Source organism: Mizuhopecten yessoensis, unplaced genomic scaffold (genome assembly GCF_002113885.1).
Source record: "Mizuhopecten yessoensis strain PY_sf001 unplaced genomic scaffold, ASM211388v2 scaffold8841, whole genome shotgun sequence".
NCBI classification, from domain to species: Eukaryota; Metazoa; Mollusca; class Bivalvia; order Pectinida; family Pectinidae; genus Mizuhopecten; species Mizuhopecten yessoensis.
In genome coordinates, this window is record NW_018407749.1 from 405053 (window position 1) to 419067 (window position 14015).

The 14015-nt window shown below is 39.4% G+C and overlaps 1 protein-coding gene across 2 annotated transcripts in view; it reads left to right on the forward strand.

Annotated features, from left to right (window-relative positions):
* LOC110456761 (spermine oxidase-like) overlaps positions 1 to 14008 on the forward strand; it is a 15570-nt gene extending 1562 nt beyond the window's left edge. The window contains exons 2-4 of one of the 2 annotated variants that reach the window (XM_021507707.1): positions 5528 to 5689; positions 6020 to 6118; positions 7431 to 14008. In XM_021507707.1, coding sequence (XP_021363382.1) covers positions 5528 to 5689; positions 6020 to 6118; positions 7431 to 8598 — 1429 coding nt within the window. In that variant the 3' untranslated portion in view covers positions 8599 to 14008. The remainder of the gene's footprint in view (positions 1 to 5527; positions 5690 to 6019; positions 6119 to 7430) is intronic. The other variant, XM_021507708.1, reaches the window with a different exon arrangement.
* Positions 14009 to 14015: the final 7 nt, after the last annotated feature.

Genomic DNA, 14015 nt, shown 5'->3' on the forward strand with positions numbered 1-14015 from the left:
CACCCGCCCAACCACCCCCGACCAACCACCACCAACCGACAACATCAAAGCATAAGTTTGGGGAAAAAACAGAAAAAAAGAAAATTGAAAAGAAGCATGACTATATGAACAGACAAAAAACCAGTTTAGCACCTGGAAAGCATAAAGCACAAACCAGCACTACACATCACAAAATGCAGACTGACTATGTTACACGTAAGGTACTTCCGCATTCAGGCCATCCAAAATACGGACCGTTCTGCTGAAAGTTTTCTCCTACAATCTCGAAGCCGAATGGCCGCTCCCATACCTGGTGGTGCTTACCTGTGGTATGAACACGTAGAACATTTCCTGTTTTAAGTTCATGTAGATAGTCAGGTGACAACTTTCTCACAATTAAAAAAACCCCACTTTTTTACAGTTTTTAATTTACCTGTTGAGTCTATATGAATTCCCAACAGTTTTTTTACTACCTTCTCTATGACAAGACTTTCAAATCATACCATTCGATCCTTACTGATGGTACAACGTTGGGCTTCTCCGGGTTGGCCTAATGCGTTCTGTTACAGTAAAAGCCAGTCAACGTAGATAATGGCCTCTCTTTCAGGGACCGCATGAGCACATTGGAACCCTCATACAATAGTTAAGCAAAGACAAAGAGGAGTCCTCGATATTGTAAAATATATCATTTATAGAAATATCAAACAAACATGGGGCCATAATTGATCCCTAGGGCGCACCCTTCCTTAGTTCTCTCCATTCGCTGGTGTTGTGCCCAGCCTCACCGGCTTGTTCCACCTCCTCATCAACACCATATACAAAGTTTCCGTAGAAACAGATTCATTGCAGAAGATTATGATAGCACCGCATGATAGTGATCGCCCAACGTGATATCATCACATGATGGTGATCGCCCAACAATGATAGCACCACATGATGGTGATCGCCCAACATGATAGCACCACATGATGGTGATCGCCCAACATGATAGCACCACATGATGGTGATCGCCCAACGTCTTCTACCAGGCCTCCAACATACGGAGCAAGGTGGTCCTTTATCAAAAACCATGACTGTAGGCACTGAGAGATAAGTGAAATATATTATTGCAATTTAAACTTCTGCTCATGCATAATCTTCTAATTTTGAAATACTAGATAGGATATATAATAATAGTAATAATATACAACATTTGATATAGCGCCCTATCTAGCTAGAATAAGTCTCTAAAGCGCTTTACAGTACATAGATATACAATTTATACAATCAATTTAATTAACATTTATATTAATACAATTTTGAGGAATTCGCAGGAGCTGCCTTATAAGGCGCTAACTACTAGTCCTATACCATCTCTCTAATATATTATACTCACAGTCCTGTAATTAGATTTGTGTTTGGCTTGTAAACATTTGTCGTTATCCCTGGGGGCGGGGGGAGGAAAGGCCTGGTCGAGGTAAACCAGAAACTGTCTAGAAACCTATCTATCCCCGACTCCTACTTTTTGTCCGTTTTTATATTGTTATTAACTATACTTCTAAATGGCATTAAATCTATGCCATGCCTCAAGTTACAAACAACATGCCCAGAGTCATATTTATTATTTCACTAGCATTTGAAATCACATTGAGAGGTCAAGGTCGACACCAACCTCTCATCTGATTAGCTCGGTCCACGTGACTGTATGGAGTGGACGGGGCGATATGAACAACATGCAGATGTTTGATAACATGTATATATGCAATAGATTAAAAGCACTGTGCCATATGTTGAGGTATTAAAAATAGTGTTGACATTTTCGTTCGGCATTCGCTCGCATATATGATGTCTGTCTACACTTACAGTACACAACTATTAGATAATAAAATATTGCGATTCAATGCAAATTTTAAATTAATTAATAGTATCAAGTAGTTGTCGTAGCATACGGCGGAAACATGAGACGGAAAATTCGACATCATCTGCCACTCGTTCGCGAATCACCTCATTAACTACCACATATTTAATAATGACTCTGCTATCAAGATTCCCGATTCGTGGAAAAACTCCACAATTATACCTATCACAAAACCGGGAAAGGATGCTATTGACCCAAACAACTATCGTCCTATTTCTCTGACTAGTTGTGTATGTAAAACTTTAGAACGAATGATAAACACAAGACTGGTTTGGTTTCTTGAGGCCAACGATATAATATCCCCTCTTCAAAGTGGTTTTAGAAACAGAAGAGGGACAAATGACCATCTCATCAGACACGAGACCTTCATTTGAGAGGTTTTCGCCAAGAAAGAACACCTTGTTGCCATGTTCTTTGATCTTGAGAAGGCCTATGATACTATATGGCAGTATGGCATTATGAAAGATCTTCACGACCTTGGTGTACGTGAAACCTTCCCAATTTTATATCTTATTACCAATCAGATAGACACTTCAAAGTCCTTGTTGGTTCAAAAGTGGTTTAAACGTCTAAACAGGAAATGGGAGTCCCACAGGGTGGAATCCTATCAGTCACCATGTTTGGTCTTAAAATCAATGATATAGTCAAATGTCTTGGTCAATCAACAGAAGGGTCGTTATTTATGGATGACTTCTTGATCTGTTACAGATCTAAGAACATGCACACGATAGAACGACAACTTCAACAGAGTTTAACTACAAAATTGGGCAGTCGAAAACGGCTTCAAATTCTCTAAATCTAAAACTGTGTGCATGCATTTCTGTCAAATCTTACACTCGATAGCACTAGAATTCCTGTTGTTAAACAGACTAAATTTCTCGGCCTCATTTTTGATTCGAAACTCTCTTTCATACCACATATAAAGTATCTGAAGGATAAGTGTTCCAAGGCGTGAAACATTACACGAGTTCTTTCTCATACTGATTGGGGTGCGGACCGTGAAATGCTTTTGCGCCTGTACAGATCACTTATTCGAACAAAACTGGATTATAGTTCTATGGTATACGGGTCGACACGCAGTTCGTACCTGCAGATGCTAGACCCAATCCATAACCAAGGGCTACGTCTAGCCCTTGGAGCTTTTCGGACAACACTTGTAAAAAGCCTGTACGTGGAAGCGAATGAACCATCCCTTTATGACAGAAGGAAAAAACACTTGCATTACAGTTTGCAGCTCAATTAAAATTAAATCCTAAAAAGCCTGCTTTCGACCAAGTATTCAACCCAAAATACCAAAACATATTTACTCAAAACCCAAAACTTCTGCCTACATTTGGTATCCGAATTTCAAATTTCCTTCAAGAACTCAACATAAAGTTGACTAAATTATCTGATGTTCCTCCGTAAACCATTCAAATACCTGATTTTAGCTTAACATTACATGAGCGAGGGAAATCAAATGTTAAAACTTCAGTACCTGGTGTGGGCACCTTTTGCACGAATCCCTGCACGGATTCTCCTATGCATTGAATTCATGAGAACATTTATTCGCCTTAAGGGAATGTTGTTCCATTCTTGTGTTAATGCTGCGATGAACTGGGCGCGGTTAGTTGGGGGGTTTTGACGTTTCCTTATACGCCTGTCCAGCTCATCCCACAAATGCTCAATGGAAGACATGTCGGGGCTATATGGGGGCCATTCCAGAGGCTGAACGTTGTTTGCCATGAGAAAATCAAGAAAGACTTGACAACATGCGGTCGAGCATTGTCTTGCTGGAAAATTAGGTTATGACGTCTGAGAAATGGAAGGACATGTAGTTGGAGGATCTGGTCTCTGTATCGAACGGCATTGAGGTTTTGATCCAGGACCACTAAGGGGGATTTTACTCCATGGGAGATGCCTCCCCAAACCATTACAGAAGCCTCACCGAATCTATCGCGTTCAACCACGCATGCGTCTGCGAAACGCTCACCGCGTCTGCGATATACCATTTTTCTTCCGTCTGAGCGATACAGACAGAATCTAGACTCGTCGGTGTACATCACACGCCTCCATCGACGCATCCCAAACCTATTCGGGCCATGTCTGCGCATCCAGTCAAGACGCACTTGCCGCCTCCGTGGTGTCAGAGGTGGCCCGACATAAGGTCGGCGCGCAATGATTCTCTCGGCACGCAAGCGGTTCCTGGCAGTTTGAGGACTAATGGGTCTGCCATGTGTACCTAAGGTATGCGACGCAGTCTCTACAGCAGTCTTGAATCTGTTGCGCAAGCGAGACAATCGAATCGCCCGTCTTGTCGTGTGGTCGTTACACGCGGACGACCGCTCCTGGGACGATCGGACACTAACCCAGTAGCACGGAAACGTGTACAGAGACGGTTAATTGTACGGGTTATTGCCGTGCGACAGCAGTTTGGCAATGATCATCCATTAACATCGCAATTGCTCTACCCCTCTGAATTTGCGTTAAGCGTGGCATCTCAGTCAGTGGCGAAATCAAAATGCCAACGTGGAAACTTAATGTGGCTGAATGTATCCGTTGAGATTATTTGTTTGAAAAACTCCGGCTTGGCTTGATCACGCGCGTGATTTGGACTAAAGAAGCTCACAAAGTCACACAATGACATCGTCACGCTTTTGTTCATTATATCTATTCCCAGTCGGAAAGATCGTAGAGAGGAAGTTGTCCTCGCTCGACTCCGTACTGGGCACACATATCCTACTCATTCGTACCTATTAAAACGAGAAGATCCACCTTCATGCCACGCATGTTACACTCCATTTACAATGGAACATTTTTTAATAGAATGTTCCGATTTTAAACACATTCGTGATAACTACTTTCGAGTCCCAGATATGAAAACTCGAATGCTTTTAAAATGAACCTTTTTATCTGATTTTATCTTTGCTACTCACATGTTTGTTTAAAAATAAGATAAATAAATAAACCACCATGGCCCTAAATGACTACAGCCGTCGATGGGCCGTTAAACCCAAACAAACAAACAAACAAAAGCTATCAAGTTATCGGTCAGTAAAAAAAGCAATCCAATACAATCTGAAGGTTTAGACAGTATCACCCAGTCATCGTTACATTTGAAGGGTAAAAAAAAGGAGGCGCAAAATATAGGACATTTCCCTCAGACTAAAGAAATAATAGATGGGACTGCGCCTTAAAAATTTTTTTTTTTTTGTAGAGATTAAACTATTGCTTAAAGTTATATATGACCAAGTTAAATTGCGGCAATTCTCAAATACCTGTTTTACAAAGAAACTGAAAAATAATCATATTTCTACTACACTTGTGATATGAACCGGGAAAGTATCCTGATGATCGATTTTGGTCTCTTTTTATCTCTGAGTGACGCGAGGCCAGGGACCCCGCTTTTTCAAACCCCATATTCAGTCCTGATTGGCCAGCAGCCATGGCACCAAACCAAAACAGCAACGAGGGAACGAGGTGAAGCTCGAAGACGCCCTCGTTTAACCTCATGCATCTGAGACTCCTTTGCCGCCAGTACAAAGAGGGAGTAATCTTCATTACACATGATCATGTAAAATATATATATATATCAACATTCACTGGAAGTTATTGTTCCTACAAACACATGTTTTGAAGTGTTAACATTTAAAGGCGTTTCTTTATTTTTAGAATTGGCGGAAGGATATACACGACGGAATTCGGTAAGAAGGCTTCCGGTGACAAAGCCATCATTGAACTAGGCGCGAATTGGATTCACGGCAGGGCCCATAATCCTGTTTACAAAATTGCTTTGGAAAAGGGACTTCTTGAGCCACATGTTCTCCTTGACAGGTAACTACCCTTATAAGGCCGCCATTGCTGCTATGTCTCTCTGTCATTAACCGGTATTTCTGTGGTCATTGTTAGCCTTCGTACCGCACACAGACAACAACTCTCAACGTTACTGAAATAACGAGCGTTTTGTTTGCATGTGCTGCTGGCGTTTAAACTTACTTCGCATTACCTGTATTTTTATACTTTCTGTGAAGGTCTGGATATATATTAACTGGAGTTACGGAGTTTTAACCGACCTACACCGATCCAATGATAACACTTATTTAACAATACCGGCTGTTAGTTTATCAATTAAGCAGTATGTACATCACTATGATGTGTTTTTAGAACTGATGACTGCAAAAAGCATGAACTTGGTATACGAGTAGCCCCGGAGAAGCAAAAAGGTCCTCCTGATTTGGGGTCACTGGTTCGTGATCGATCAAGGTAACGGTTACTAAAAACAGTATTTTTCCGAATCTCTACATCACTACAAATGTTTCTTAAGGTGGTTTTTTTTGTAAAAGCCACCCCAAAATTACCATTATTACTCAGAAGATCCTACAAAAAATAAGAAGTTTTTTCTTGTTTCCAAAGCTTTGTATATGGGAGTCTGCCTTATGTTGTTCTTTTTTTCTCAGTCTGATTATTTGTTGCCCAATACACTGTATAAAAAGTCAAGGCATCTTTTGAAAACGATGACGAAAGATGAATAGCAACAGCGGTTTTTATAGGAGTGAAGTTTAGGTAGTGTGAGTGTTGTACAATACAAACAATAATACTATTAGTTACACGGATTTTTGGCAGGGTATACGGGATGGTATGACCCTAAAGGGTTTCGTATTTCCTGAGGCCGATAGGCCGATAGGCCGAAGGAAATACGAAATCCTGTAGGGTCATACCATCCCGTATACCCTGCCAAAAATCCGTGTAACGAATTTATTACCCCTTTGAGTCTTTTATATTGGTTTTGTACAGTTCCCCGTCAACTTTTCTGTTGTCAAGATAAAAATGGCACAGTAGATCTACCTCATTTAGTTTCGTTTTATCAAATTCCTCGAACTGTTCTTCCTGATTCTTTTCTTTTAAATACGTCCTCAGCATGTTTGCCGCTCGTCTGTTCGACTTTTGTGTGTTTTGTGGCACATAGTTAGCCCTTTTGGCGAGTATTTCCTCATCAGTATGCGAAGCGAAACGTTTTGTCATTTTGTAAACATCACCGGAAGCAGACGACGAATGCGAGTTGTCTCCCATTGCCCGGCCGCAAGATACAAAGACACGTGACCCGTATACCCCTTGTAAAAGCACGTGATTCCACCGTATTACTGCTGAGAATCACGTGACATGACCGTATACCCCCTGAGATTTTCGTATACCCCTTGAGATTTACGAATGCGGTTTGGTACACTGTAGTTTTTAACCAATCAGATTCCTAGATTTTTCTCAAAGGGGTAATAATATTAGTTACACGAATTTTTGGCAGGGAATACGGGATGGTTTGACCCTAAAGGGTTTCGGAATACGAGTTGTCTCCTGTTGCCCGGCTGCAAGATACAAAGACACGTGACCCGTATACCCCTTGTAAAATCACGTGATTCCACCGTATTACTGCTGAGAATCACGTGACATGACCGTATATTGATTCGGCAGGAGATAAATACACCTGTTGCGTAACTGGTAAACCGTATTAAAATAAGACTTGTTCACTAAATTAAACTGCTAAAAAGTTTAACAGTTTCCTTTAATCTTTCATTTCTAGGATGGAAGGCCATTTTCACACAGAGGACGGACGACGCGTAAACAAGGATCTCGGCGATAAACTTTGGGAGAAATTTCTCGCAATTGAAGAAGATTGTAGCAGTTTTTTCGAAGACAATATTGAGACCAGCTCTACCATTGCCGATCATTTCAGAGAACGACTGGCCATCGAAATTGAACATTTTTCCCAAGAAGACAGATCGGATCTTAGACTTTTGGCCAACACCATGCTGAACTACCTGAGCTTCCATATTGGGGACAACCTGGATTTAATGTCGCTTAGGTATGATGGGTCCTATGACGAAATACCAGGAGGAAATGTTAAAATACCGAAAGGGTTCACAGAAGTCGTTAAAATATTTACCAATAATTTTGACGTTGATACTATTAAACTAGGAACAACCGTGACGAACATAGATTGGGACCAATCAAAACACGGACCAAGCTCCGTCAAAGTTTCCTGCAGTTTGACTGATGGAGAAGAGATGTTTTACACATGTGATCATTTAATAGTCACGTGTTCCCTTGGTGTGCTGAAAAAGGCCGTTGAAGACAAATCTCTTTTCAGACCAGAGCTTCCCATAGATAAATGCGAATCTATCAACAAAATTGGGTTTGGGAAAGTAAACAAGATTTTTCTTCATTACGACAAACCATTTTGGGAACCTGGCAGAGCCAGCGTCAAACTTGCATGGTCTGGTAAATATGCCGATGTCGACGAAAAGTCGGAATGGTACAGGAGGTTTTACAGTTTTGACGAGGTCATGGACAACCCAACAGTTCTAGTCGCTTGGATCAGTAGCATTGCTGCAGTTCACATGGAACAGCTACCGGAAACGGAAGTGAGTAAGACATGTACTGCCATATTGCGTCAGTTTCTGAATAATCCAGATGTTCCAGAGCCTACCAGTGTATTGAGGAGTTCTTGGTGCTGTAATCCTCTCACCCTAGGATCTTATTCGTATGTTAGCATGGACTCCAATCCCACTGATATCACTACTCTGTCGGAACCTCTCTATAACCCGGACCGGAAACCAGTCGTTCTGTTTGCAGGAGAAGCAACGCATGTGCAGTGGCGTTCCACGACACACGGAGCTCTCGATTCCGGAAAAAGAGAAGCGAATCGACTTGTGAAATACATAACTAATGACGGGTCAAAAAGCAAGTAAAATATATTGCTTTTGAGAATAAAGTATCCTTCGAAATTAGATCTGTTTGACATGCTAAATTGGTAGCGATAAGGGAAGTGATAAAGCAATATTAAGACTATATTTAAATCGAAGCGGAGACTTCGTGGATAGTTTTGCACTCGGCAATCCAATGTTTGGTTTGATTTCGTATTTTACGTCCTACTAACAGCTTTGGTCATTTAAGGACGTGCCAGGTTTTGGTGTTGGAGGAAAGCCCGGAGTAACTGGAGAAAAGCCACCGATCTGCAGCCAGTATCTGGCGACTGCCCAACGTATGCCTCGAGCCAGCAACCCAGTGGTGGAGGCCTAGTGATTACAGACTTTAAGACACCTCTACCACTTGTCCACCGCGGCCCCTAACCCCATGTTGGTACGCGACACACTGTTCAATCATATTAAGTGTTCTCATTTCGTTGTGCAATGCAGACCAATATCACGATGTGCCTACATATCAAGTTTGAAGACAATACTTGAAGCAGAGTGCAGCTTTGGAAATCTACACTTCTGCATCTGGGATCTAAGATCAAGGTAAAAAATATCAGAAGAGATCGAGATAAAGTTGATTTGGAATGCGACAGTGCCTTTACATGATATACCTTTATTACAAATTTCAAGTCAATATCTGAAACAGTGTCCTAAATATTGTTTGGAAACCTGTATTTCGGTCATTGACATAAAGTGCAAACAAAGGTCGAAGCGATTTCTTCTTCTTCTTCTAATGCTAAAGATGATTCTTGTTAGAGTGTTTCACTCCATCGACGTGCCGTGCACCTGCCCAAGCCACAGGTTAAAAAACTTAACGGGATAAAAAGATATTTTTGTAATTTTGTGCAGAAGGTAAAAGCATTTGACGATACAATGACTGCCAGTCCCCAGGAGGTCGACAGCTTGTAAGCAGAACCTGTATACTGGACGATCCTCCGATTACATTGTCCTTGATGACGTTTAGTAGTTTGCTCCACCTTCATGTGGTTCTGGGAAGAAAACTGTTACAACAGGAAGACGTCAAGACGCGCTGGTATATGTTGGTAGTTAAGGCTTTCTGTTCTGGTTCTAGAGTCTTATAACTTCTGTAATTGTTCAAAACTGGAGTCTAGTCGTTGGTGAATAATGTTGTACAGCATCGGTACTCTAGATCTTACTTTCCTTTATTCCAACTGTTCTTAGCAGGGTAGTTGTAGAAGAATGGCGGTCATACTGCCAGGTTCCGTCGATTTGAAGTCCCCAACTACAGATCTTGCGACGGGACTCTATAACCTTGCGACGGGACTCTGTAACCCCTGCAGATGTTTAATATGGGTACCTGTGTAAGGATCCTCGGTTGAGGCGGCATATCCAAGAACTGGGCGGACAAGCATGATGTATGTGTGGGCTTTGACATCTTTAGGACAAGCGTAGATGTTCTTCAAGAGGAAGTCGGTGGTTTCGATGCCGTGCTGATGTGATCTCGCCATGACAGGTTCGAAGAGATGCTAATCTCCAGGTAGACTCTGGATTGGCTAAAGAAGGAATTTTGGTTTATCCATTTGAGTGCTGGAGCACATTTTGTAAGCAGTCTCAGGGATTAATACATGGCCAAATGCCCTATGTAAGCGGTCTTCTAAATATATTTTCTACTCCCAGTGCGTTCACTCGTATTCTGGGCATCGATAGTGAAGGCGTTCCACCCGGAGCTTGAACGGTGGTGATATTTGCTAGAACGGAGACGTGTTTGAACTGTTCGTTAAGTATCACAGATTTTGATTTTGCTTCACTGTAAACTGACCCTTCTGAGGTTCTTAGGGGTGCAGTGCAGCCCCAACTGCTTCTTGTCGTTTGTTCTTGGTGTGTGACTAGAAACTGTTGTGGTTGTGGTGACAATCTATGCTGCTGATGCTGTGCTTGTTGAGGATAAGTCTGACCGTCAGCTATGTTCCCGCCCTTAATGATCTATATATAGTCCAGTCTTGTTCCATCAAACCAAATCCACTGTTTCACAATTACTGATGTTTCACGAAAACAAAATCTGGTGTTTCTTGATATATATTGTTATTTAACAATAATTGGTGTTTCTTGGTTATAGTAGTCATGAAATTATTTTTTTGTTATAAATGGCGTTTCATTATAATTGATGTTTCATTATACTAACTTTTATTGGATGGTAATAACTGGCGTTTCATGATAATTGATGTTGCTTCTTGGTAATAACTAGTGTTTCCAAGCTGTAGTATTTGTGTCATGTTAATAACTGATGTATCATGATCATAACTGGGCTTCTGTGTTAACAGATGAAAAACTCAATTGATATTTGAGTTTCATAAGACAATTCAGATCGATGTAATAAACAATAAACAACACACACAATGACACAAATAAAACATTTATTGAAATAACACCATATATAACAGGTGAAAGGTTTTAAAGGTTTTCGACCTTTTGATCAAATTAGTGAAAGCTTACCGCTAAATCTGGCAAGAAACACAACTCTTACAGAATGGCTTTGCACACATGGATAACCTGTAGATATATATCGGCAAACAGAAATACGTTGTGGAATATTACTGAAGCTATAGCAACATTGAAACACTTTTGCAATCACGATTACTTTCTCTTTACAATTGTTTATACTAAGGTATAACACCTGACCAATCAATTCATTCCATTAATAATTTCATATATATTAAATTATTATGCCATCAGCTAATCGCGAGCTACTCTTCTATTAAACTAGCGACTTTGCGAGAAGATGGTGAAGAGGAAGGCTACATATCAAAGTATAATAACCGGAATAAATGTATGGACTTGAAGTATTTCTTTGATGTTATTATTGACAAATCACCTCTACATGACATTAAGCTTTGTATCACATGTAAAAATACTTTACCACACATTACAGTAGCTACCAATCCTTCAAGAACGGGGTCAGGCTCCCTGAGCAGGAGGAGGTAACACTATAATGAGTGGATGTGAGCTTTACCTGGATAGATAAGTAGGTGATAAAAAGTTTTGGGTCGGCAGAAAAATCTAGGATTGGTTGGGATACCTGAACACATTTGTTTGACCTATTACATATGCATGTGATGGAGGCTGCTAAGTGAAATGATAAACAAATTTGCAGCAGGTACAACTAAGTGACAAATTTGATGTTTCTAAGGAAACACCTTGCCTGGGGAACGATATAACTTCGTTACAAGGAAGATTTAGTAACAATGACGCTAGGTGGCGTATATGCTACCTAGCAAGTAGTAAGTTAGAGTTGTTCCCCTTGACTACGCTTATAAGGGAGACTTCGTATAAAGGGAGACCTTGTAAGAGGGAAGATTAGTTATGAGGAAGATTTAATATCAAGGAAAACTTTATTAAAAGGAAGATTTGGTCATAACGAAAACTTCGTTATAAGGAAGATGTAATAAAACTAAGATTTAGTAGAAAGGAAGACATCTTAATAAAGAAGAATGTATTAAAGGGGACTTCGTTATGAGGAAACTTATGTGTTGAAAATTCTTCGTTATAAGGAATACTTTGTTATAAGGAAGACTCATAACAAGGAAGACTTCGTAATAACGAAGATTTCTTTATAAAAATACACGTAATAAGCTTGTTCCGTCAGCGATCTTTACTGCAGTCGATCAAACAGATGCAAACGCTATAGATACAAATGACTGCTGAATTAAATACGAAACATACATTGAAACAAAGTCAAGAAAATGTATTATTCAAAAATCATAAAATACAGATCAATTCTATCTTTACAACAAAAATGTTACTATTAAGGTATACTGTTACATATAAAACATGACTGAAAAAATTTAATACTATAAGATTTGAATAACTGTATATAACTTTGTTTTCACGGGAAATTAACTTCGCGTTAATTTTCCAGTAGAATCGTCCGCGAACATATGTTTCATTTTCTTTAGCTGCTTATGTTTGATTCTGATTCTTTCGTATTCCTAGAAATGTAGGATGCATAACACCATCTTGTAATAAGACAAAAGAAAATATCACGTTATACGTACGTGGTAATTTTATCGACTGTATTTTCTGACTGTACCTTAACTTAAACAATTTAAAATATCAATTTACATCAAAACACAGGTGATTTGCATCAGATTTAAACATTCTCATCAAAGCTTGCGTAAGAACACCTGTGACCTGCATTAGGTCTACTAACAAGATTAAAACATATACTGTAAAATGGAAATTTTGGCGTGTGGATATCTTCGTGTTGTTACTATTCAAAATAGTCGCGGTGTAGAATTTTTCGCTTTGGCAATAATTATTAAATCTGTATAACCTATAAATCATCATCTGTATAATCTATAAATTCTTATTCGCATACAGACATTTTCGCTCTTCTTTATTCAACGAGAAACGCGACTATTTCCACACCGCGAACATTTCCAATTTGACAGTATACCATTTCACAAACACTTCAGCATACCGAGATTTTTAATATGTTGTATTATTATTCTTATAAACCTTCTAATCAGTTGTTTATTATAAAGTATATATATATATATATATATTTATATGCAAGATGTGATTGCTATATGAAATGAGTCAAAAGACTCGCGGTTATATAAGATTTAAAATAATGATCGTAATAGTTTATTATATTTTACATAAATATAAAAGTAAGGCCTAACATATGGAGTGAGATGTGTAAGAGTATATAAACGACTAACATATACTAATATATACCAAAGAGTACGTGCAAGTTGACACAAGAGACATATAAGGGATATAAAGTTATAATAATAATAAACAAGTTAAATGATTGGTTTGGTTCTCACTGAGTTTTGGCAATATTTAATTGTTGGAAGTGTATACAACTGTATGGCTATCATTTCAGCATCAAAGAAGACGAGACAGAATAATAAGAATCACTTTTAAACTTCAATTAAGCCTAATGTGAAAGGGTGCTGTAAAGCTAATTTTCAGCCGGACCAACTTCCCCTGCCGCGCTGTTTACGGATTCATTAGATTAAATCAAAAGTATTCTCCATACTTTTCGAAGCTTGGGTAAATCCAAGACACTTTAAAAAAAAAGACTCGTCCTGTTCCACGCATAGAAATCGCATGGTCGAGGAAGTTTGCCTCATTGTGATGTTACTTCCGTATATATAAATAATTATTTTAATTCATTACAACAAGACACGCATGATAATACTACCTAGAATTACCAAAATTCAGCTAGAACCCGTCTTTATTTTAAATGACACTGGTACTTTTGAACATAGAGACAAATACATGATATCAAGTTTTGAATTCAAGAAAATTATAACACCATCACATTTACTCTCGATCGATCGATCGATCGATCTCGACTTCCTCTCAACTTCTTGAAAGAATGTGACTTGATATTCGTCTGTTGCTAGACAAGCCCCCGACTTGTTATAAAACAGTTGCACTCT